General features: G+C 40.3%; 1 protein-coding gene across 1 annotated transcript in view; it reads left to right on the top strand.

Moving 5' to 3' along the window:
• The window catches only part of LOC111874363 (potassium voltage-gated channel subfamily KQT member 4), a 1,139,978-nt gene that overhangs the window by 1,018,274 nt on the left and 94,176 nt on the right, over positions 1–27,528 (top strand). The window contains exons 6-10 of the mRNA XM_033755418.1: positions 12,464–12,546; positions 13,545–13,720; positions 15,830–15,955; positions 19,108–19,218; positions 22,036–22,220. Of these exons, the coding sequence (XP_033611309.1) occupies positions 12,464–12,546; positions 13,545–13,720; positions 15,830–15,955; positions 19,108–19,218; positions 22,036–22,220 (681 nt within the window). The remainder of the gene's footprint in view (positions 1–12,463; positions 12,547–13,544; positions 13,721–15,829; positions 15,956–19,107; positions 19,219–22,035; positions 22,221–27,528) is intronic.

The raw sequence follows: 27,528 nt of genomic DNA, 5'->3' as shown, positions 1-27,528 counted from the left end.
TTTATAGGATTAAGAAACTGAAAAAGCGGCTAAGGTCCAGCAAAGGGCAGCAGATGGATGGATGGATAGAATAGTGAGGGACACTGTAATTTACCGAGGGAGGAACGGGGGGCAGAAAAGTAATCAATTTTTAGGTTCTCAGGCAATTGCTCCTCTTTTAGGTTGTAATTTTAGGTTGGAGAAAGTTTTGGAAAGTGAAGAAAGTAAAAAAAGTAAAGCATTATGAAGTGTTCTTGTTGTGAGTAGAGGGAGAAGTGGGCAGGGTCTTTACAGCGATCTATCAGAGTTGTACTAATAAGGTTTGCGAGAAGCTGTGTTATGAGAGATATTTAATTTAATATTGAGAAGGCTATTTTAGGGCGGAATTTGTATGTTTAGATGAGAAGGGCTGCATGCTGAGGGTATAGTGCAACGTAAAATTTGTGTATCAATCCAGCATTTTCTCAACTAATATACCATTGCTACATATTGATATTTCAACAGGTTTGTTTTACAGAAATTTCTTTAAGTTTGTCACCTGATTGAGTGACTACAGACACGGTTCAGATTGGTAATCGTATTTACTGAACTCATACAACTCGTAACTCCAAGTTAGGATTATGCTCTCACTGTACTACACACTTCACAGATCACCACAGGACACATTAGGGCTTTTCAGTCTTNATAATAATAATAATAATAATACAAACAGGCGTACAAACAGACAGAGAGATTCTGGCAAACAGGCCAGACATAATAATTAAAAACAAGCAGAAGAAAACTTGCATACTTATAGATGTATCAGTACCATCGGACAGGAGTGTACAAAAAGAAGCAGAGAAGAAATTAAAATATAAAAATTTAAGCATCGAAATTCGGCGAATGTGGAACATGAAATGTTTTGTGATACCAGTAATTATTGGAGCCACGGGTACAGTCACGAGAGAGTTGAGAAAATATTTGGAACTAATTCCTGGTAAGCACTCCATAGATTCCCTGCAAAAAACAGCTAACCTGGGAACATCACACATACTACGGAAAGTGCTACAGTGCGAAGCTTGAAGCCTGAGTGGTGAGGTGCATCACTGGTTCAAGAAAAGGAATACCAGGAATGGCGGTCGTTGCCTACCAGCGGGTCTACGTGCCACAATATTTATTCTTTGAATTGCAATTCTCAGGTGTGGTCTGCAGTTGGAGGCTCATTTTTTCATTTGATGTCATTCGTATTCCTGTCACGAGTATTCATGACATTTTAGATAGCTTTGGGACTGTTCCTTAGCTCAGGCGGTTAGTCGCCGGCTTTGGAGCGGGACAGCCAGGTCTGTTCACGCGGGATTTCTGATGGAGGAGGGGTTTCCCCTACTTTTCATATACATTAATCATCTTGTCGCCTGGTGCATGGTCCCGATGCTATCAGCGCCGTTAAATAACCACATAAAATAATTAAACAATTTTGAGATATTTTCAGGCCGGTCACGGTAGCCGAGCGGTCTAAGGCATGCACTGTCTTCGCTCGCTCGGAAGCCGAGATCGTGGGTTCAAATCCCACTCAGGTCAAGGATGTTTGTGTGCGTTTTTCTGTGTTTGTCTACAGGTAGAGGCCTTGCGACGAGCTGATCACCCGCCCAAGGAGTCATACCGAATGTGTAAGATCTAGAAAACCCGAAGTGAACGGAGAAGTTCATGGAAGTAGGTCTAGGACCACTGGGGCTGTAGTGCCAAGGGGGAAAAAGTGTATCCTCAGAATTCATCTAATTAATGATTTTTAAAAATATTTAGCTTCTGTTTCGCAGGAAAAACATTTTTCCTCCATTTAGGAGAATAATCGATATGAATTCTCAGAGTTAAATGGAACTCGTAATACAATGATGAAAAAAATACGAGTTTTGAACCTTGAACCTTATTTTTGTTGTGAATATTCTGACAGCTTAAATACTTTGAAATATGTTTCTATGTAAGTCTGAAATTCAGATAAATAACAGTAAAATATATTTAGTTCCTACCTTACAGAAAAGAAAATTAAATGTCAGTTTCAAAAACCGACAGATTAGTGCTATTCGAAGAAATAAACGCTGTTATTCTGAGAATCACACGAAACACATAGACGTTACTTGGTCAGAATGCAGGAGTTTTTCTATGTTAGAACAGATGGTACACAGGGCTGTACAAACTATTCTGCTTTAATAGATTAGGCCGAGTAATGTTGAGGCGCATGTCTTGATCTTTTCTTATTTGCGAAAGGGCAAAATAGCAGTTGGCTTTCAGAGGCGCATGCCCCCAAATATCTCATGTTCCGCAACAGGCGTGCAAATAATGGTTCAGAATACGAGGGGGTATATTGCCCAGAAACTTCCGAGACCAACGTATTCGGCTACATGCACATCTTAACCTAGAAGACCATAATATGAATATATCGTCACGAATATGAGTGACTATAGAAGGGTAATTGTTAATTGGATTTATTGAAGGCATACAGATTGTAACTACAAGTAACCACAGCGTTATCATTAATTGACACACTCAGCAGTTCACTATAGAACGTACTAAGCCTTCACAGTCTGCTATGTCTTGGTCAGTCGTTGTCTGGTAACAGCTTCCAAAGCCGTAGATCCCTAAGCTTCCGTGTTCACGTCCTTACTGGCCGGCGACTGTCTCACATCCTAAGTTAGAGAAAGAGAGAGAAGTGGGTGTGGTAGTGAGAGACACTATTTGGGGGGGGGGGGAAGAAACTGTATCTCCTATTTTGAAGGTTCCCAGGCAGTGCCCGCTTGTCCTTCTGTTATACGTAGAGTATATAATCAGATTTTTTATATGTACAGAGTGGGCCAGACTCAATTAGGCAGTTTTTGATCATTAATAACTAACCAATCCAACAACACGGGATAATGGGAAAGTACCTTTTGTTGTCGATAGATGGCAGCATCATACGGTATGCTGTGAACGAGGTCAATACACTGTCTACTTAGTGCGCATCGAGGAAACGTCATGGCCGGTAGACGGTTGTCTATCGAGCAGCGTGTAAAATGTGTGCGCCTTTTCACAGTTACTAACAATGTATCAGAAGTCCAGCGCAGGATGTTGGAAGAGTTGGACCGCTATCAGTCCACAGGGACACAATCGTCCGAATAAACAAGCAGTTTGATGAAACTGCCAGTGTTTTGAATCCCAAGCATCCTGGGCAGCCGAGAACTGTCCGAACTGCTGACACACAAGCACGTGTTGCTGCGGAACTGGCATCATCTCCTCAGAAATCGAAGTCTACCAGCCGTTTGTCGGCCCTACTGGACATTTCGAGGACAAGTTTGCGGAGAGTTTTGAGTGACGTGAAGCTGACGCAATACCATCCACGGCTTATTCATGTTCTTAACGAGGACGACTTCGACAGGCGACTTGAGTTCGCCGAGTTGATGCCAACCAAGTTTCAGGAGAAACCTGACCTTATCCGGAATATTGTCTGGACTGATGAGGCCAAATTTCACACATCAGGATCGGTCAACAGACACAACTGCGTGTTTTGGCGGCCAGAGAACCCCAGTGCCACCATTAAATACGATTTACAGTCCCCGGGAGTGATGGTGTGTGGCGGCGTGACGTACGAAGGACTGATTGGCCCGTTCTTCCTTGAAGGTTGCGTCACGGGGGAAACCTACCTAAAGTTGCTGAGGGAAAGTGTCATCCCAGAACTTCAGAGGAGCGAGAACTTTGATGAACTGTGGTGGCAGCAAGATGGGGCCCCACCACACTTCGCCAATATTGTTCGGGCGTTCTTGCTTCAAGTTTTTCCTCAACGCTGGATTGAGCGTCGAGGGCCTGTGGAGTGGCCAGCCCGATCACCCAACATCACCCCACCAGACTTTTTCCTTTGGGGTTACCTCAAAGACAAGGTGTACGCTAATCCCATTGACAGTGTGAAACATCTGCGTGAGGTGATTGTTCAGGAGTTCAATAAAGTTCCGGTGAATATGTGTAGAAAGGCGTGTGAAAATATTGCTTTGCGTCTGCAAGCCTGTATTGACTTAGGTGGTGCCCAGGTTGACCAGCAGCTTGAAAATCGATGAATTATGTGTGTGCGATTCCATTTTTGTAACCATTGCAATTGTTAACATTTATCAATAAAAATAAATCTAATCAAAAACTACTTAATTGAGTCTGGCCCACCCTGTATTTTTATGCCGCTGGAGGGAGTGAATTATAGTAATTTTTTTTTTGCTAACGTTGGGAGGGCTATATTAGGGCGAAAATTTGATGTTAACAATGAGAGGGCTGCATGTGAGGCCTGCAGTGCAACTTGAAATTTGGGCACCAACTCAGCATTTGCTCTAGGACCGAGGAAACCCTTGGTCGAGTTGGCCGGTCGCAGGACCTTCCGGATGCAAAATGACTTCTAGCCAGCAGTCCGGCATTGAATGCGCGAACCCTAACATTAGACTCTATATGGCTGTTGCTTTATTTTAAGAAAAGTTTATATACGAGTATCTCTCTACAGCTTTTCTTTTTTTGCATATTTTGGATGAGCAGCAAACATTGTGTACCACACATGCAAAGGGTTGTAACTGTTTAAGCATTGATAAATTTAAATATCTGTTGTGGAGGGAGGAAGGTTTGGTACTCATCCAATGACAGGATTTTATGATTACAATTCTTATTTAATCTCATCTTCTCTCCTTGTCCAGCATAGATGATGGTTGGTCGATGTGGTCGTAGGCGTACAGGGCGTTTGGGGATACTTTCAACCATCCCGTTACCTGTAAAGAGATCATAGGGGGCCCATACACGTACGAGTCTGGCTCGCGAGTCCGATTCGGCTAGGGTTCCAATGAGCCAAACTCGTTCGTGTGTGGGTCGCCACGCTCATACGTGCGTGGTGAAATTAATCCGAGCCCGGCTCCTCGTCGAGCCGGACTCTCGAACCAGACTCGTACGTGTACTCTTAGAGCTGATAATCGTGCATACAGAGATAAGGGACGCAGATGTTTATCACCCATATGATCGTAGTGTCCTAGTGCCTGAATCCGACTGTTTTCGCTGGTTATAGACTTCTGATACAGTGTCCTCGCTAACCTCTTGAAATGACTTTTTATTGATGACATTCCCGTCTGTTGATGTAAGGTTGCAATTTGTGTTACCCTCGGTAATTTTGTTATTATCCTGAGGACTTTATTTTGAAATGTCTGTAATTTCTTTGCGTAAGTGTTGGTAGCAGGGCCCCATGCGGGGGAGGCATAAGAGAATATGGAACGGAGGAGTGATTTATAAATTACCAACGCTAAATTAATGTCAGTGATGGAGGATTTATTTAGTATAGGGAACAGTTGCCTCAGTCTGTGATTAGCTTTGCGCAAAATACAGAATATGTGGGTATGGTATATTAATTTAAGTCAAGTGTAACACCAAGATACTTTGTTTCCTTAGTCCAAGATATGGTTTCGTTAAAAACCTTTACTTGATTCGTGCTGCAGCCATAGTGTCTCAGTCGTTTAGAAAAGAGTGTAATTGTGCAATTTTTATATTAATCTATATTCTCCATTTCCGGAACCGCGGTTCTACGTAAAAGGCTTATGGCAGAATTAAACAAATTTATTATGAAAAAGGTGATTTCAAATCCAAACACAAGGAAATCCCATCACGTCAGAAATTTGGAAATTGAATTCTCTGGCAAAATAAGATTTTTCTCTCTGTATTTCTTTCTTGAAAGTCCGTCCAGTTGCCCTCTACATACACAGATAAGACCGTCCCTATGTACCTTCCTTTCATATCCTTGTACAAAGCTCGGGTCAAACGTAAGGTCGCGCTTAACTAAATGGCACATCTGAACGAAATATGGGGGAATGGAGGTAATGTTATATGCATTCTTGATCTCTCCAATAAATGAAGGTCAGTAGCCACATTCAGATCACGCCCCCGTACCCTTGCGGAAAGGGCCCACGGAACGCATTGGATAGGATAGGACCAAAATGCAATTCCGACTACGTCTTGCAGGAGTGTTTCCTTACCCATAAGGTGGGGTGAGACTGAGTCCCTTGGTGCTTAGGGCGTAAATCGATCACTGTACGAGCTCCGAATGATGGATGAGAGAAACGGAGTATTTGTCGAAATGGAATTGATAAGGGAAAAAGAAGTACTCGGAGAAAACCTGCCGCAGTACAACTTTGCCCACCACGAATCCCACATGACCTGACCTCGCGTTGATTCGGGCTGCCAAGTTGAAAATCTGACAACAAACCACATAATCCATAACACGAGAAGTCTTGTAGAATATGGTAGTTGAGTAGCAGTGTTTCGGAGAAAACTGCTGCCTCCATCTAGATGGAATAATTGACATAAAACGAAATATGTACATCCGATACACAATTCCAAATTTTACTTCGTCTCCACTTTCCTGAGTAGCTTTGGAAATAAGACATACGGTAAACAGTTGGGGTCACGCCGTAGCATAGTTGGTTGGGGCACTATGCTACAAACCGGAAGGTCGCGGGTCATGGGGCTTTTTCAGTTGATCTGATATTTCCAGCCGCACTATTTCTCTGGGGTTCACTCAGCCTCTAACAGAAATGAATACCAGGAATCTTTCGAGGAGTAAAAGGCGGCCGGCGTGTACGGCCTACAACTTCACCGCCATCTGTGAACTGATTATCTAGAAAATTTGGCAGCCTTGACATCTCACAATTCTGTGTGCCTCCACGGCCTGTTACAAGGATAGTTTTACCTCTACCTTTTACGGTAGACAATTACGGTTTCTCGTTCGTGTTTTCACTTCAATGCACTGCTTATGGCGAACAGGAATATTGAGCAAGTTCTCGGTCTGAATGTATCAGTATGCCTCCGTATTAGGAACCCTAATGATAGATATTTCGTTTCAGTACAAACTCGTGTTTCTTTCTTTCAGAAGCAGTTCAGTTAGAACGACGCTTTGGTAGAGGAACAGATCGACCGTGGATGTAACTGGTAGGAAAGTTCAAAGAGCAAAGCAGTTCCAAACGATTTTATTGGATGCTCATACCAGAGAACTTTCGGTTTAATTTCGTTACAGAATGACCGGGCTAATCACGTGAAAGGCTTCCCGAACTAGAGTTCATGAATCAGTAGGTGGATGATGTTTATGTGTTAAAATCGTAAAGCGATATCAGCAACCAGCATAATCGGATCATGATTTTTTGGGCTCTGGAAGTTATTTTGCTGGAGATATGACCTAAGTAATATCATTGTAGTAAGCAGGACGGCTGATAAAGTTGACTCGACTGCTTTTGACACGTTTTCGGGAGGTCCCGAGTATAATATCGAAAGTGACGCCGCTGTCCTGAAAGGTTTCTATTAACTTCTACCGTTTTTTCATTATTTCAGTTTTCCCGCAGTTCTTCTAGGAAAATGTAGGACAGTGACTGAATGAAATCCTGACCGCTTTCTTCCTGATGTTTTTTTTATTGCTAGTGGGGTGGGACTAAGTCCCTTGTACTGCGGCCACTTCTTGCCTATTGTACCAGCCCCAGATGATAGGTCAGGGTGACTGTGGAGCAATTGGTGGAATGAAGATTGGCAGGGGAAACCGAAGTACTCGGAGAAAACCCGCCCCAACGCCACTTTGTCCACCTCAAATCCCACTTGACCAGACTCGGGATCGAACCCGGGCCGCCGCGGTGGGAAGCCAGCGACTAACTTCTTGAGCTATGGCGCGGCCCTTCCATATGATTTCTAATTAATCTTGCATTAGTCATTGTGCCTAACCCTACCAGCCGCACTATGTCCCTTGGGTCGTCTCAGCCTCTAACAGAAAGGAGTGCCAGGAAGGGTGGCCGACCGGCGCATAAGGCTGACAGCCTCACTGCCATCTGTGTGTTGATTGTCTAGACAAATGTGGGAGCCTCGACGTCTCACAAACCTATGAGTCTCCATGGCCTGTTACAGGGATAGTTTTAGTTTTTCTTATAATTCGAAAGTATATTATCATCATCAGCGTCGTTAATGAAACCAGGAACAAATAATTGGAAGCAAATAACATCCCGGATTAAGCACTTTGTGTGTTCTGGTTGCAGGAACTGGAACTGTTCGATCCCTATCCCTCTAACAGGCCGTGGAGGCCCATAGGTTTGTGAGACATCGAGGCTCCCACATTTTCTAATCAGTCGGCTCACAGATGGCGGTGTGACGTAACTTCGAACATGGCTTCGAACAAGTAACCTTGAATGCGCAGATGAAAATTTCAGACAAGGGAGTGGGTTCGAGGGTGTGAGAAATTACAGGCGGCCAGTTGTTTGTAAGGCACCGTCGGAGCAGATTATAATTACGGTTTTTCTATCATCTGTTTAAAAACGTCAGTTTCCTTCTGCGTTAAATCGTGCATAATGAGTGAGAAAGTAGGTCAGGGTATCGGTCTACACTCACAGACGAAGCAAGTAATTGCAAATGTATATAATTACTTAAAGAGACTAGCAGATAGTGGAGCTGCTGTAAACTTAATTTTCAAAGTGTAAATTAGTAATACACATTAAACGTATTTTTCTTTGCATGACGAGTGACAATATATTTGTATTATTGTAATATGTTCTTCGAAAAGAGAATAGGGTAGTTTCAATGAAATACGAGGGGTCGGTGAAAGTGGAAGAGCGAGTGTTAAGAAAATCCTCCCACCACAAGCTAGGGATTTGACTAGGAATGCGGGGCCTTGTTCGAAGTCACGTGACACTGACACTAGCTTTACGCGCCGGCTGGCAGACCCTTTACCCACAGGAAGATTTCTGGTACTCATTTCTGTTATAGAGACTGAGACGACCTCGGGGCCTAAGTTCGGCTGGAAGGATTGAATTGAATTGAATTGAAAAATCCAATGACCTCATCGGGAATCGAAACGTCAACTTTCCGGCTTGTAGCAGAGTGCTTCAACCAACTACGCTACCGCGTACCCCCATTTTCTCTCAAATACTGACGTCGTATATAGTAACTTGAACTCCAGACGGCGTAGTTGTATTAAGCATAAATAAATAGAACTAATTAGCTGAACAATAAGCAATCTCTTGCCTGGCTTTCCTGATACGCTCCAGTCCTTCGTTTCGCAGTGACGGAGTGGCTTCAGGATTCGGTCAGAGTTATTATTTCCAAATTATCTAGCTGTTATATGTACGTGCTGTACTGACAGCCGTTGCATTGATGTCTGTCATCTGTTGTAATGCAGTAAAGTGGAAGTTTGAGCTCCGGATTTTACGTTTTTCCCAGTTTCCCGCTGTCCTTTTTGTTGATCCCTGCCAAAAGTACGTACCGGTACATGAGGCTAGGCTACAGGAAAGAGCACACGTAAATCTTTATCTTTATCCTTTGATTCTGTCTTAAATCTGCTTCTTTGAGTCCAGTGATTGAAGTCAGCTCTTTCTAAGGGACCCAACAGAGTAGATATCTCCCCTCCCCCACCCCTACCTGGGAACGAAAACAGATCCAATTTCCAAAACGTTCTCTTCTTCTGTGTTTTTTAGAATACCGGCCAATGAACAAAGCCCAAAAACCCAGCGCTCTTAAATGTTATACACCATGGTCAGAATGCTTTAGAATCTACTGAGACTGCGTTGTGCATAAGTATGGAGTCGGGACCTTCTTAAAAGCAGAGAGTGACCACCAGAGAGCTGCACTGTTTGGTGGAATCCCAAACAACACGACACATAATTGTAAGACTTGAGGAGCGCGTTGCTCAGATGTTTTCAGATTGAACTATTACTTGTACCGGCGAATAAATAACAGAAGTTCAGTTTTCATTGCTCTACCCTGAGACTGGGCAATTATAACCAAGAAATAAAAAGAATGGTTATACTGTATAATTCTTCATACGACTAAGATGTCGGCTGTATGTTCGAAAAATCAGAGCGTATAACCAGTTCACCTTATAGATCCTTTAAATATATGGCACAGTTCAGATATTTTGGGGAAAACAGTAACAAATAAAAATCTGATTCGTGATGTAATTAAGAGCGGTCGGAATTCTGGCAATGCTTGCTAACATTCGGTTCAGAACCTTTTGTCTTCTCGTCTGCTGTCTAAGAATATACGAATCTATAATTCTGCCTATGGTTCTGTATGAGTGTGAAATTTGGTCTCTGATTTTAAGGGAGGAACTGAGGAAGATTGATGATGTTGAGGATGTTGAGGAGAATATTTGGACCGAAAGAAGATAAAGTTGTTGGAGATTAAGGAAAACTGCACAATGAGGAGCTTCATAACTTGTACTCTTCTCCAAGTATTATTAGAATGATCAACTCAAGGAGAATGAGATGGGCAGGGCATGTAGTACTCATAAAGAGAAGCACAATGCGTATAGGAACGTGGTGAGAAAGTCAGAAAGAACGAGACCACTGTGAAGATCTAGTCGTAGATGGGAAGATAACATTAAAATGGATGTTGGAGAGATAGGATGGGGTGGTATGGACTGGATTGATCTGCCTTAGGGTAGGGACCATTGTAGGGCTGTAGTGAACACGGCAATGAACCTTCGGGTTTCATAAAATATTGGGATATTATTGAGTAGCTGAACGACTGGCGACTTCTGAAGAAGGAATTAAGTAGTTATACCTAATTCATTCCAAAGGAAACAGAGGCTAGATGGCACATACCGCTGTATACCTTCTACTACAGTTCTGGATTCTGGGTTCTTTAGCGATGTCTGATATCATGTTTGCGAAATAATTTGCGATCTGAGTTACTGAGGGTTCGTTCAGAAAATTTGTTACTGGGCGGTGTAAATTTTGCTCTGTTTCGTCCACGTTATGAATTTGTTCAGCTTTATTTAGCAAGCTCGTCTGTAAGGCATAAAATTGTTACTGATCCTCCTTGTTCGAACCACGTGCCTGAACTGCAAGGAAAGCTGGAGGTGTCTTGAAGGTTGAATTCTTGTTTCTTTATAAAAAAAACATCCGCAAACACTTTCTCTGTCGCACTGGGTTTCTTTGTTAAGTTGATGTTACTAATCGAACGTCTCAGCATGCTGTCATAGACATCTCGAAGTGTCACAGGAATCCCTTTCTATGCACACAAAAAGAGTAGATCTTGTTATTGCCTGCATTCTTTAAATCTGTGTGATTGCCTGTAGTTTCTGAGACTTGACAGAGCCTGTAAATTTATCCGCAGAGTGCAGAGTGGCAGCACCATACAGGTATCTGCTGCAGATGGGACACGTGTCCATACCGCGTTATTACTTTGTTATTTTGAGGTTATTTGAGAGTCACTGAGGTGTACACAACAAGCATAAAAATGATTCATTTTAAGAAATATCTTATTACTAACATACATTATATAGTAAATCGTATCACGCCATAAAGGTGTATGGTGTAAAGGTGGTATAGCTCCACCATTCTTGACGTCACGGTCCGGCCGCGTTATCCTCTAGAAAAGAGTCCTGGTGCATATTGGATAGGCTGAATGGGCCCCAGAGCCGGTCTGGACGCTTCGGAGAGGTAAAAAAAGAATCTTGCCCCTTTTTTGTATCGAACCCCGGCCGTTCAGCCCGTAGCCCGTCGCTATACTCACTGAACTATCCAGTTTTCAATATATTTCATGTTACATAACTGAAAGGACCGCCTCTATGGTCTAGTAGTCAGAGTTCCTGGCTACAGATCCAGAGGTCCAGGTCCGATTCCCGGCGCTACCAGATTTTCTGAGAAGTAGTAGGTCTGGAACGGGGTCCACTCAGCCTCGTGAGGATAATTGAGGATCTGTTTCAAGGAAATAGCGGCTGCGGTCTAGAAAACCGAAATTAGCGGCCGTGGAGGATTCGCTGCGCTGACCGCGCGACACTCTGTATACGCTAAATTTGGCACTAATTTCGCCGACAAGCGGCGGTCGCTCGGTCGGTATAGTACGTTTGCGGACTAAAACCACAGAGTTTATTTACGTAACATAAATATAATTTAGCGGCATCGTTATGAAATATGTGTCCGGAAAGAGGCAAAATGATCTCGTTAAATAACATTGGCGTTCGAATGCGGCTGTCGGCCGGCGTGTATGGGTTTCTCGCGTGTTTCTGTTCAACATGATTAAGTCACTCTGTGGACTATACTCGTATGTCGTCCTCTATTCAGTGTCTGCCTATCGCTGAAGGCTGTTCACCGACAGGATGTAATGCCTCGGTGTATAAAAAGTGGTCTGATTAATTCATAATTTGTTTGCAATTAATATTTCATTAATTAAATTTTTTCTCTCTCTCCTCCTGCTCCCACTTTGGACCATAGGGCTGATTTCTCAATTTCATGATCATTTAAGATCAAAATAGCTGCCAAATCACTAATGGGATTTATAGTAATACTTTGCAGAAGTCTAACCTGAATATGTAGGCCATGTTTCTCCAACTGTCAGACTGTACAATGCCAAGACCCACAGTATCACAATATTAACTCGTTACATACCTTTCAATTGTATATTTTATTTGTAATAACAACAGTAATATATGCACATCTGAAATTAATCAGTGTAATTGATATGCAGTTCATAATTGAATTCCTTTGCTTTTCAGGCTCTGGTCCTCAGGATGTAGATCTAGGTATCAAGGGGCCCTCGGCCGAATAAAATTTCTCAGGAGGCCTTTCTGTATTATAGGTGAGTAACAACTTGATTTGAAACTAGTAGTATTACGTGATAATCTTATATTCATTTTATGCATACATGCCCTGAATAGCCTTAATGATGTTAAAATTTTATAATCAAACCTCTTATTATACTTTCTCTGGCTCCATTAGACTGTATGCTCTCAAGATTTTCTACTTTTTTTCATGAAAATCATAGACAGTCCATTTTATTATGTGCACATCCAATTGTATAGTCTCCCGACCAGAAATGAGCACTATATGTACCTCCCTAGTCGCCCCATATGAATGCTGCAGCTTATCCCATTTAATTTCTCTTTTATTGATGGCTGTTTGTAATAATCCATGAATTATTTTGTATCTGATTTACATAATTTTCAGTTCTCTCATACAGATGTGAGAACAAAATTTCCCTCTGTTACTGCTTTTCATGGGCTGTATTAATGATGCAACATATTACGTATCTTCTCTCATGATCTGTCATCTTTCACTGTGATTGTCTAGGAGTTCTTTCATATCTAATGTCAAATAATAATTGTTTCCCATACATGACCACGGCATTTATCTCTCTCATGCTGTTTAATGTAGGTACACATGAATATCCTATTCCTTGTTATCACTTGATCAGTTGTTTCATACTGTGATTGTCCAGGAATTCTTTTCTATCTAAAGTGAAATAATAATTATTGATGTCCCCATGCATGTGTGTCCAGCGTATTTTTCTCTCCCGTGGCGCTGAGTATGGGCCCACAGGTATATAAGACATTATCATGTATCGTGTTCTTTTGACTTACTCTGTGGTGATGCAAGATTCCTGTTATAAATAATATAAATATAATTGTTAGGTTCCCAGTACTGACTTGGGTGCCGTTTGCTTATTTTTCTGTAATGGAACCCTATGAATGGTACAGTACGTTCATATGATCTCTCTTGATCTGTTGACTGTCAATATGATGATCTAGAAGCTCTTTTGTGTTTATTATACAAATAAATGTGGGTTTCCCCATACAGACGTGAGCACCATATTTGCCTCTCTCGTGGTGCTGAGTATGGGCTCCAGTGGTCAGGTATTTGCAGCCTCGGCTCTGCGCGGACTTCGTTTCTTCCAGATCCTACGGATGGTCCGCATGGATCGCCGAGGCGGTACCTGGAAGCTGCTGGGTTCTGTTGTGTATGCTCACAGACAGGTATGTAAAAACTGGATCATTAACTCTTTAAAGTGCTGTGGATGGTAAACAACTGAAAATAAATTCTAGTGCATATATGTGTTACGTAGTGTGTTGGTTGAGGCACTATGCTAGAAGCCGGAAGGTCACGGGTTCAAGACCCGATGAGGTCATTGGACTATTTTTTTTTCAATTGACCTAATCCTTCCAGCCGCACTATGACCCTGGGGTCGACTCAGCCTCTAAGAGAAATGAGTACCAGGAATATTCTTGGAATATTCTTGGGGGTAAAAGGCGGCCGGCACGTAGGGCTGACAATCTTGCCGCCATCTATGGGCCGATTGTCTAGATAATGTGGGAACCTCAACATCTCACAACCCTATGGGCCTCCACGGCCTGTTACAGGGATACCTTTACTTTTACTTTCTTTATATGTGTTACATATGCTAATGACATTAAACAGTGATTGCTTATCTAAATGACATTAAATTATTTTTCTTCATAATAGAGATATAGTATATTCTCTGTGAGGTTAAGAAATATATTATTAAATACCATTTAAATGAACTCCACCCTTTTGAGTGTTAATCAAGTCAAAGTCACCTTGTGACTGACGGTCAGTCAGTCAGTAAGTCTTGGTGTCGAGCCCCATCTGGAGCTCATGACCAGATATTTATTACTGTTTGACAGTTACGGTCTTGTTTCTGTGGGGCACCATCTCTGACGAGAGGACGGGTCTGTCTTTTGTATATGCTGCTGGCCCTTGCCAGCGCAGTCTTTCTCAGGTCCGAGTCCCTTAGTACTAGCGACCATATTTTACTGTCTCAGATTTGAGACTTCCCTTTTCGTCGCCTCCTGTGACTCGAAGGGTCACGATGGAGGTATTCGACCCTGCCTCCACACGGGTGATTCTCCAGAGTGTTAATCTGGACCAGAGCCATTTATATGGCTTCCTGTTTTATCATATTCAACCTGTCCATTACCAGCTTACTGCATTACATATGTCTGCCATGGATACCTTTTGTAATGAATCTAGTTTGAATAATTATAATTCTATGTGAAAGCACCTTAGGAGTCGTGATAGGTCAGTCAGTATAGAGACAGGCTATGAGCTGGACGACCCGGGTTCGATTCTCGGCAGTGCAAGAGCTTTTCCTCCAAAGCGTCCAGATTTAATCTGGGGACCACCCAACCTCCTATCCAATTGGTGCTAGGGGGAGGGGGTCTTTCCCCTGTGGTAAAGTGGTCGGAGAGTGAAGCTGACCTCTCACCTTCATCTAGTGCCGAAGTCAAGAAAGGTGGAACTATACCTCCACTCCCCCATATATGCTCATGACATAGTGCTTGACTAATTAAGCACAGTGACAAGTCTTTTTCTTCTTTCTATCGTTAAAGCACCTTGATAATTGTACATTAAGACTGGTATTTTTGAACATAAAATATATCAACCCTTCATTTGATAAAACTGATGTGTTTGTGTTAGTTTATTCTTTAAATTAATTAAATTGGTCCAAAAATAAAAACATATTATTTTACATACTTTTATGATTATTCACTGTCATGGCATCACATGTTGGTCTTATATATGATATTTCCATTGACACAAGGTTTTATATAATAAGTAATAATTATATAATTATTTATATTCAACTGCATGTTGCAGTCTTTTGCCAGCCTTCAGGTTGATAACACATTTGTTTTCCACATCGCTGTTTTTTTTTTCTATCCATTGGTCGGTATTCACATTAAATTCTTAAACTTGATTATCTAGATTTTTTCACTTCATCATTGGTTAAAGCAAAGTAAGTTAAAACTATAGTTAGGACTAAGAAGACATATATTAATCATTTATAATTTCAGGTTTGTTCTATCAGGGGATATTATTATAGGTTGTTGTGTTAAATATCTTGTACTTGTATTGTGAAGGATTTTGTGTTATAAATATATTGAGTGTTATGGAACATTCTGTGTATGTAATGACAAGACCTTGGACAGAGAAGACCACAGGGAATGATATCGTGTATACAATAATCAGCTTGGTCATATGTTGTTCCCGCCTCTTCCAACATTCTCAGTTACTGCAGAACTAACGTGTGACTGTCACTGAACTTGCATTGTTATCTATTACAGGAGCTGATCACGACACTCTACATCGGATTCCTGGGCCTAATCTTCGCTTCATTCCTCGTATATCTAGCTGAGAAGGACACCAATGATAAATTTTCCAACTTCGCTGATGCCCTCTGGTGGGGAGTGGTAAGATTACATGAGCAGTCCTTGTTACTTTCTTGCTTTGCTTTACATTTTCTACTTTTACATTCTACTATACATTGCTTTACATTTTACTTTACAGCTAATTTTTTGCTTCGTCAAATCTAAAGGCTTATCATGAAATCCTCTGTGAACTGAAATAGACTGTGCTACAAACAAACCGTGAAGGTGGAGGCAGCATGTTCTTCTGAAACTTTAGCACTCAATTAAGAAACTGCCACAGAGTTTCCAAAATCGGTAGACTACAATATGGATCTTCACTTCATGTAAACCTCAAGTCTTCCTGTTTCTGTAACAAGTATTTGAGGTGTCTGTGAAGAACACTCTTCTGCTATATGGTGGCATGTAGTCTGCTAGAAGTCACTGTAGTTTCAGAGGAATGTCAGTATACTTTTACAAGACTACACGGTGTCACATCCAAGAAGACAGTACTCTTCTATTCCTCTAAGGTTCATTTTAATACTCACTCTAATCTTTAGGCTTATGTGTCATTTGCTGGATACACATAAAATGGACACATGGTGAAGAGATAGCATCTGTTTGCATGTTTCATGACTGAAAAATGAACTGTGTATTTAAGAGCTGTGATATTTCGACCATGCTGAGATAACCTCTTTAATTAACTGAGTCCTTCTTGAGAAGTCACCAATCAATCAGCTACTCAAGAATTTCCCAACATTTCATGGAACATGAAGTTTCACTACTATATACACAAGAGCCCGCCACTGGTCCCTATCCCGAGCCAGATGAATCAAATCCATACCACATCCTACTTGACTAACCTATTTCAATATTATCCTCCCTCCTATGTCTAGATCTTCCAAGTGTTCTCTTTCCTTTTGACTTTCCCACCGAAATCCTACATTTATTCCTCTTTCCCACATTCTAATTATATTTGGTACAAGTTATGAAGAACCTCATTACAGCCACCTGTTATTTCATCCCTCTTCATACAAATATTCTCTCCCTGAGATAACCTTCTATCTGTATTCTTCCCTTAATGTCAGAGATGAAGTTTCACACAGAGATATTGGGTTTTTGGACATTATCCATCGTCCTGGTTTTTAAGATAACTAAGAAAAACACAACGTTACTTATCTTAAAAACCAGGACAATGGATAAAGTCCAAAAACCCAATATCTCTGTGTGTTATACGCCATCATTAGAATCCTATAGTAACTACATGAAGTTTCACAGCCATGCAAATCTACAGCCAGAGTTATAGCCTTTTAAATTCAAGTTTCAGTGCTTTTAGACAGCAGACAAGAAACATAATAATTGCAACTTTAATTAGGGAAGCCATTTAATTGCTGTAATTATATACTTTAATTACTGTAGTTACTGTTCCTAAAACTCCAGTAGCTCAAATGCAGTGGCTCAAATCATTTATTTTAAATTACTACAGCATTAATTTTATTATCTTTTTATTATTACTGGATTTGGTATTGTGATCTTGAATTGTGTCATCATGTTGTTTCTGATGCACAATATAGGTACATGATTTACTTCATGACTTACTGCATAATTTTCGTTCATTTAGCATGTTAACACTCAACAGTTCATTGCCATTGTAGTCCCAAATTTTATAGTTTCAAACATTTTCTGTCACACTCACATATCTCTCTTATGTGTAGAGGGAGAGAGAGAAAGAGAGATTTTTCTTATTATTTCACATCTCCATGACCACAAACATCATAAGGAACAAAGAGCTTCTGTCACAGCCCACATAACTTATGAACAGACTGAATTATAATTTTGAATGCTTAGGGCAAAGGCACACCAAGGGAACTGGCAACTGCAACGCAACCGCCGTATCCAAGAATTGTTATCAGCCTGGGTTGAACACATGATACTGAATGGAGCAGTACAAAGTAAGGAAACTACTTTGCATTTCTTCAATTTGCACTGCTCCCTTCAGTAACATGTGTTCAACTTAAGCTGACACCAGTTCTCTGAAATTGCAGTTATGTTGCAGTTGCCAGTTCCTTGGTGTGCCCTTGCCCATAATATACTGGATTTTATGAAAATTGGATCCTTATGTATCCTGTAACAACCACAAATATACAAGCATCTAGTGGTACACTCTAATATAATTATGGTGACTGAGAGGGAAATGGAATAACATGACTGGTAATTTTGATGGTACTATCTCAGAATTTTTTTGATTGTCTGGGATAAGCCACAAATATTCTCATAATTTCCAGGTTTAATCTCCCAGGGAATATTACTTCTTCACATATTTATCCGATGTTCTGTTTCTTCCTGTCTTTTATCAGTCTTTTCCTTTCTCTCCGAATTCATGTAATTAGACGACAATTTTGGCGAACATATTGTCTCCATATTTAGGGTCTGAGTGACCACCTTCTTTGCAACGTGCCTATTTAATTCAATCAGTGCCTCACTTACAAATATTTACCCGGAAAGTGGAGGCATTACATTCTTCTGAAGCACGGGTATCCACCTGCAAAACTGTACAGAATACCTCAATTTAAATCCTTTGATAATTAATTTTCAACCTTCTTAAATGAGGCTCTTACCATTTAAACAAAAATAAAAATCGTAGCTGAAATATGTGTATTACAAGCGTGAATCTTTTTTAAAGCTATAGCCCAGAAATATGTAATTAAAATGCAGTATAGTACTCACTTTCAGAATAAAATCTATAGTAAATTCCAAGTGCAATATAATTCTGATGTGTTATACATTAGAACAGTTTACATAAATTAGTAAAATTTAACATAAATGGAATACTTAACCTTCACTTCTCCCAGAGGTGTGAGTTAACCTTGAAGGAGCAGCAGATTATCTTTTTTTGGCCTTTAAGTTTGCAGCTTTGTCTCTAACATTTGACTGGTTGCTGAGTGAGGAAATTAGTTACTAGCACAGATAAATTTCTTCATTCTTTTGTGTTATGCAGTAGAGTAGAGAAGGTGAAGTCAGATATACAGTACTTTATAAGTCATTACGTAGATATAGTGAAGTGGTTATGGAAAATTTTCGTCTCTTCAGAGATTGTAAGCAATTTTGGAGATAAATTAGACAGTGTACATAGTCAAAGATAAGTACTCCTCCTCAGTACTCCAAAAGTCTTTTACAGATATGAGATTCATTTTGAAATGATGGTCATTATGTTGCAGATAACGCTTTGCACGGTGGGCTACGGCGATGCTGTGCCTGAGACATGGCAGGGCAAAGTGATCGCCTCCTTCTGCGCACTGCTCGGTATATCGTTCTTCGCTCTCCCAGCGGTAAGTCATGGACAGATGTCACTGAAAACATGCTATGACAGTTACAGTACATGGGCACAGTTATGTTGATCATCATTAGCTTGTGTGGTTTATTATTTTACTATGCCATCAGTAACCAGTCTCGTTAGTGTCAAATGGTATGAAAGCCGGTGAACAGTGAACTTGAAATAATATGGAAATAAATAATTTTTTCCTAATTGAGGCACTGTCCTGCTGTAGGGAGTGAGGAGAAGCATGATAAAGTTCAGTTAGGATAATCAGTGTCCTGGCCAAGATTTAAACTGAGCACCTCCTGGATACCAATTTAGAGCACTTATGCTTCACCAGCCTCCTTATTAAACCATCATCAACCAGACCATGTTCCAGTGCGTGTATCATAACTTAACCAGGTTTCATGAAAGTGGCTTGTATGAAGCTTCTCCTTTCATTTGTGTTGTAAAGATATTCAGGAAATGGGACCCAGTCATCTGAGTTTGCAGACATAACTCCCCACACCTAGTTTCACCAAAGAGCTTTTAGAAAGTTAAATTACTCAACGTCCATGTATTTATCGTCCGTCAATATTGCAACGCTTGTTTATTGACTACTTAATTTTAATTTTAGTTTAATATTGTCGCGTATCTTGCGTATATCGCGACAAATAACTTCTCGATGTATTTGATGTAGCGAATTTTATTTCACATTCGCACTTACAATCACCCAAATTACAGATTTACGGTTACTGCTATCTGCAGTATCACAGTTAGTACACTCGAAATGCCAGAATACCACTGACTAGTTGCTGGCTAACTCGGCGGTAGCTCCAGGACTCACTGACTCAGTACAACTCACTGTGAATAGCCTTCGCTGCTCCCCATGTAGCCTTGATCGGACCATACGGAAAACGGCCACGTAATAGGCACCCTTGTTGCCTGGCGCCGTGTTGCTAGTAACGCTAGTGGTAGTAACCGCTGTTACTACAGTAACAATCCTGTTGCGTCACCGTTACGTTACCTTGCGGAGGAGGGGGAGGGGAGCGCTGACTCACCCGCCGCGTCACTGCTGGTGGGGGGGGGGTTCTCCTTTGCGCAACATGTCACAATATTATACACTTCGACACTACATGTTTTGGCCCCAAACTGCCATCTTCAGGTGTCTTTGATATGTTACAAATATTTTATTAAATTATGTTAAAACTGATACACTGTCTTAGTCCATGTTAAAATCACATGCTATAGTTCTCTTTTCAAGGCAAAACCAGATAAAATCCTTTAAAGTTTCTATTATACCCACGTTATTTTGGTGCATTTTATTTCACCTCCCACGGGGTGTCGTCCATTGTTCATAAATGTATGTCTGTCCAGGGTGTTTTGTTTCGGCAGCTTGTCCCTCACGTTCGTAGCCTACTTTTCAGTTATGACTGCCATATACCCATGGTTTGGGTGTTTTCTCCACAGCATGTGGTGTTGTCTTTAATAGTGCCTAGGCACCGAAAAGTTTTACCTTGAAAAGAGAACTACAGCATGTGAGTTTAACATGGACTAAGACAGTGTAGCAGTTTTATCATAATTTAATAAAATATTTGTAACATATCAAGACACCTGAAGATGGCAGTTTGGGGCCAACACATGTAGTGTCGAAGTGTATAATGTTAAACTAAAATTAAAATTAAGTAGTGAACAAACAAGTGTTGCAATATTGACGGACGATAAATACATGGATGTTAAGTTAAACAATTGCAACAGGATGCTGAAATGAGTTTGATCTTGTACCAGAAGTTCACTAGGCCAGGACATGACGTTGCCAGCTAATTTGGATAACTACTGAAGTAGAATCAGTCCTAAGGCACTGTGACAGTATCACTTTGTCTCTCTCTCTGTCACTGTACAGCACATTCAATCCCTCACCTTTCTCTGTGGCAGCCACTTTATACCAAATACATGAACTCCTGTATGTATGTCAGCTCTGGTACCATTAGATAGCAGGCTGTGGAGGCCCATAGGGTTGTGACATGTCGAGGATCCAACATTTTCTCAACAATCAGCTTGCAGGTGGCGGTGAGGTTGTTAGCCTTACCCACCAGCCACACTTTACCACACAGATACTCATTTCTGTTTGAGGCTGAGTCAACCCCAGGGCTATAATGCTGCTGGAAGGATTAGGTCAATTGAAGAGTCCAGTGACCTCATCAGGAATCGGACCCATTACAGCACAGTTATATTTGTATTCATGTGTTTCATATGATTCTTAATGGAAATAGTGATTAATGATTTGCGCTACTCATTGTGATGACTGTGAAGAATAGTCTTCTGGGGTGTGGTACCATATACTCTGTTAGAAGTTTAGAAAGCTTTTGGAAGAACGTACTGCTTCCATTTTCAGGGTTGATACATAAAAAGCAATCAAAAAACAAGCTGTTTGCTGTTTACTTACATTGAACTGCTGCAGAGAGTCTTATGCTTACAGTTCCTTGAACTGTTACAGGGTGAATAAGATCTGGAAGTTTGTGATGATGGCACATTAGTACAAATATTATCTCACAAGGTGATTAAGTTTGCAGGGTGGCTGACATTTAGAGTTCCTTGAACTGTTACAGATTGACTCTTGAGTTCCTTTAATTGCTCTGTGGATACTTGCTTACAGTTCCTTGACATATTGCAAGATGACTTAGAATTTATTGAATTGCTGCAGGGAGGCTTAAGCTTAGTGTTTCTTGACCTGTTGCAGAGTGACATATATTTATAGTTCTGTGAAATATTACAGAGTGATGTATATTTGGGATTCCTTGATCTGCTGCAGGGTGAGTTATATTCAGAGCTTCTTGTACTGTTGTTGTAGGGCATCCTAGGCTCGGGTTTTGCTCTCAAAGTGCAGCAGCAGCAAAGACAGAAGCACATGATAAGAAGACGGCAACCAGCAGCCACTTTGATTCAGAGCTTGTGGCGCTGCTATGCAGCTGATGAACACTCCATGTCTGTTGCCACGTGGAAGATACACCAGGTGCCCTTACCCAGCCCGCCCTCGTAAGTATCCCATTCACACAGTTGTTCACAGCCTGTTGTTTCAGAGAACAGGATATTGCTAAGTCAATGCAGTTGAAGCACAGCCCTTATTAAATTAGCCCTTATTAAATTACTTGCTTATACTGACTAGTGATATATAGGTATGTGGGGTGTATTTATTTTTCTCATATGAGAGAAACTTAACTTATTTCAATGTTTTTGTTCTGCTGTGGTTGCCATCCCCATTATCATCATCAAGCATTATTGTAAATGTCGTAATTCAGAGTTTCCTTGCAGTATCATTCTTTTATTGCTAGTCTGGCGTGGCAAAGTCCCTCTTACTGCGGCCAGTTGTGGCCTATTGTACCAGCCCCAGATGATAGGTGAGGCTGATTGTGGAGTAATTGGTAGAATGAAGATTGGCAGGGGGAAACCGAAGTACTTGGAGAAAACCCGCCCCAGCGCCACTTTATCCACCATAAATCCCACTTGACCAGACCCTGGATCGAACCTGGGCCGCCGCAATGGGAAGCCAGTGATTAACCGCTTGAGCTATGGCGCGGCCCCTTCCTTGCAGTAAGTTCATTCTTCTTTCATTCTCTCAGCAGTCAGTTTAAATTTAACATCAAATAAAATAATTCAACTGTTATCTGATAGTTCAGTGTTACAACCTAAGGAAATGTAGAAATGCTTGAACCCTGTAACTAAATATCAGAATTTTAAGAAGAAATCCTAACTAATTAAAATATATTGAAGGGCATTAGTAGGGTCAAAATATAATGTTAAGAGTTTCTTACTCCACATTTCTTGCACATTAATTAATATCAAGTATTGTTACAAGATGTGTAATTATTTCTAGAAACTATAAATACTCAAACCAATAGTGTTTCTAGAATTAATATAGCAGGAAGTTTGACAATTCACGTGTATGCAAACATGGAGTGGTGGGCTGTCTGAGTGTGTGTGTACATATCTGTGTACATGCCCATATGTAGGTGTTACAGGAGGAAGGTATGATCAGAAGATTAAAGCGGTTTGCCAAAGGGCAGCTGACTCCACCTGCAAAATCACATGAAGTAAAATTGTCACGGCACTTACTGATATTTCTATCATGAACTTTTTCAGAAATTGGACGGAATATTATATTATATATTATATTCTTAGAGAAGTATTAATCTTCTCATTTTGGATGGGAAGGAAATTACTAAAAGACACTTTAAATGAAACCTGTTCCATTTTCACATTTTCATTCCATCTTTTCTCTCTTGCTTGGTTTTAGCATCATTTTAGTCTTTTATTATGCAGAATCCGTTCTTTTTATCATTCTATCCAGATGATTTATCTAAGTTTGTCTGTGTTAATTTACTTTGTTTTGTACAGATTGTATTTTCCATTTCTTCTAAATATTTTAATTCCTAATAGAATCTAGTCCTGTGTTTTTAGGTACCTTGTCTCTACTATCCTGCTGAATATTGAAACTCTTCTGCTGCACCTAGACAGTAATATTAGGTATATATAAGTTAACATATGGTTAGAATGTAATTTATTTACAGTTGATATTTCTTTTCAAAGCACTACGTTAAGTATGTACAACATATCATACAATAGTTAATACCAATATAAATGCAGATATATAGTTGTTACAGCTATTTAGAGACATCTTCGAATTCTTATTTAGAATAGCCTCTTGAAATCTCTATTTGATTTTTTTTTATTTTGCTCCCCCTCCGGATATTGGATATTATGATTGGATTGTGAGTAGGTGGAATCCAGACATGTGACTTTCTCTGTTTTCAGTCAACAGGCTCATTATAATATGTAACACTATCATACTAACATGTCTTGCCATATAACTGTATCTATCAAGTCAATGACAATATTTATTTTATCTTTCCATTAAATATTATCTTTAAAATATTAAAGTATCAAAATAAATATAATAAATGTTTCAAGAACCCTATTTCTAAACATGACAATTATGCTTTCCCATTTTAATAATTATTACTTGGTAAGCTGAATATATTTTATATAATCAATTACATTGATATTATAGAGGATGATGAAACTTTTTTGTCTCCTCCATTCCCAACCATTTGGCTACAAAATTTTTCAGCACATTTTTCCTAACCATGTGGCAAAAAATCCTTGTCCTAATCACATAGTTGCAAAAGCAGCTTTCATTATTACTTATATATCTAATCATGTAGTAACTAAAACACTTTTCATAGCATCTTCTTCCTATCATGTGTTCTCGCTCTCTGTTATGTAACACTTTACCCCTTTCATCATCCTCTAGTCACATGTCCACCTTCTGCTAACCACCCACTGTCCGATTAATATAGGTGCTTCCAGACCCGCACTTAAACATTAACCCTGGTGGTGGCAGCTGTAGTGTTTGCCAGAACACTATTCATTCAGCTTATTTTCAAAGGCCAGAGTATTACACTTAACTCAAGTGGTGGTAATCCAAGGGCGAGAATATTATTTTATACTTTAATCTTTGACTTCAAGCCCCACTATAGAAATACCTACTTGGAAAGCAGAGCCTGCTTCAAGAGAAATGCAGCTACACAGATAAACCCATAATATCTCGTTAGATTGGCTACAAGTGACCACAGATTTAGGTAGCATGAATGTCAGTCTTTCTTCTGAACACTGATATACCATGTTAGTTAATGGCATTTAGGAACATAATCAGAATTTATTATTAGAAAAACATGAAACAAAATCTGAGTTACAGAATATTCGAATTGGTAACACATTGTATTTTAAAGGGCAAAAGACCCCTGAGGAGTAAATATAGAATGTGATTTTGTGTTTCTGATTGTGTTCAGACATTAAATTCTTAGTTTTTCTTCGCCTTTTGTGGTTAAAATTAACATTTAAATGTGTAAGGCTGTTTTCTGAATTACCAGCTTAGTTGTGTATTACTTTTGGTGCTGAAATATGAACAAAAAATGGACACAAAGAGCATCAGTCATATAATAAATTTATATCCATCAATGACAATAAAGCACACTTCTTTTTTTGCATTTTCCATTGTTACTTTATCTGTAGCTAATTTGCAGTTTATAATTCCATTGTTTTTTGTCTTGTGTCCTTTCTTCTTGTTCTTTTTCTCTGTGTGTTTTCTTCTCTCTTGTCTCCTTGTCTGTCAATCTGCATGGATTCCACCGACTGCAGAACCAAAGTGGATGATGCAAGTAAGGCATCCGAGAAGATTCACCACACGTCGTCCCTCATGTAAGTGCCGCCTCTCTATATGCTGTGTTTAGCGGCGGCTGAAAGTGGCGTAATGATCAGTGAAATAATGACATTCGTCATGAATTGCCTGTTACTTAGTCTGGCTCAGTATAATATGAAAGATTAACCACATCCATTAGATACTATAATTATTTAAGTGTCTCAGCTGGTTGACAGTATTTTAAGTTACAAAAATTGCTCAGTAGCCTCCGTAGTCTAGGGGTAACGTTCCCACCTCATGACTCAAGGTACGCGGGTTAAAACCCAGCAGAGGTCGTGGAATTTTTAAGGGCGGAAAAATTCAGGGAACAAGTCCTCCGGGAGGGACTTTAAGCCGTGGATCCTGTGTCGTAGATTTACGGCACGTAAAAGAACCTCATGTCTCTAGAAGACATCTGAGCTAAATTACAGGCTTTTTCCCGCCCGAGTAGTCTCCAATGCCACTGGTGGATGGGGGAAGCATCAAGGTACCGGGGGCCGACCTCGTTGGCTCTACAGGGGCTGATGGCACGCACTGTTACCGGTAGGGTATGGCGACAGTAGAAATTAAAAGGGGGACGCACAATGGACCAATAACTGGTCAAAGTGCATGAGGAAACCCACACCCTCTCATAATACATACATACATACAAAAATTGCTCAGAATTACATTCTTTGTTTTTGGTTCCTGAGACAATGAAAATGTTGACTTTGCTGATATATTCGTGTACATGGTATCCTCATAGTAAACACAGAACTTTTCTCTGAATGAAATGTGACTTTATGATTACCAAAATGCCATATTATTTCTTATAAAATGTATTCTGGCCTTTAGGTATTCTGGAAGAAGTTTCTTCATACACCAGGAAATAACCTTTCAAAGGCATGGTTTGGTGCTTCGGCACCTAGTGACTAGCTACGGGCTGGACAACTGAGTAGTTGGAGTTTCAGTCCCGGTAGGGTCAAGAATTTTCTGCTGTCCAAATCGTCCATACTTGCTCAGGGTTCCACCAAACCTCCTCTCTAATGCATACCAGGGGCTCTTTCCCTGGGAGTAAGCATCTGGGATGTGAAGATAACCACTCACATCTAGCTGGCGCTGAGGTCAAGAAAATTTGGATCTATACATCCACTCGCTCAGATTACTTCATTGTATGGAACTTTTTTTTTCCTTGGCACTACAGCCCCAGTGGGCCTAGGCCTACCTCCATGAACTTCTCCGTTCACTTCGGTTTTTCTAGATCTTACACATACGGTAGGACTCCTTGGGCGGGTGATCAGCTCATCGCAAGGCCTCTACCTGTACACAAACAGAAAAACTCACACACACAAACTAAACATCCATTCCCTGAGTGGGATTCAAACCCACGATCTCGGTTTCCAAGCGAGCGAAGACAGTACTTGCCAAGGAACAACTTTACCTTCCAAAATTCTCGGTATTTCCTATGAACATATTCACTACATTTTCAGATATTTTCTTCATTTCTAAACATTGGAAAAATTTGGCTGCCTTCATATCACATTGGATAACATTTCATAACAGAACACATTATGGTTTCTGTTCATCTGTGCATATAAATTAAATAGATATATATTCATCACTTTTTATTTGAACGTTTTGGAACTTCATCATTGGTAGCAGTATTACTTTATTTTACCTTTGATCCAGTTTTTAACAACCAGTCCATGATTATTAAGGGGTTACATGAAGTGACATTGGTTCAGTAACCATATATGATTCCAATAAGCAGGAAAATAAGGTTTACAGATTGGTAAGCACTGATGGCTGGTACCAGTTTCTTAACTTTCTCTGCCACTTTTTATGTTATCACTTTGTCTCAGGTCACTCACATGACATATTCAATTCTGATATCACTCTAGAATCAAAACAGTGTCACATTACTTACTGGACATATTTGGTTCAAGTACTACAAATGCCTTTCTTGCAGCAAATCAGGCTCATTAGTCTTGTCTCAGGAATACAATTCAGAACTTAGACCAATGCCATCATATGAAGTTGTGGGGATGTCTTAACGTTGATGTGTGTGTCATTACTCCGATGACAACCCACTTCTTCGGAACAGTTTGTTGGCCCTGAAAAGTACCG

Source organism: Cryptotermes secundus, unplaced genomic scaffold, assembly GCF_002891405.2.
Source record: "Cryptotermes secundus unplaced genomic scaffold, Csec_1.0 scaffold49, whole genome shotgun sequence".
NCBI classification, from domain to species: domain Eukaryota; kingdom Metazoa; phylum Arthropoda; class Insecta; order Blattodea; family Kalotermitidae; genus Cryptotermes; species Cryptotermes secundus.
The sequence above is the reverse complement of the archived record's forward strand: the minus strand, read 5'-3'. Positions and strand labels throughout refer to the sequence as shown.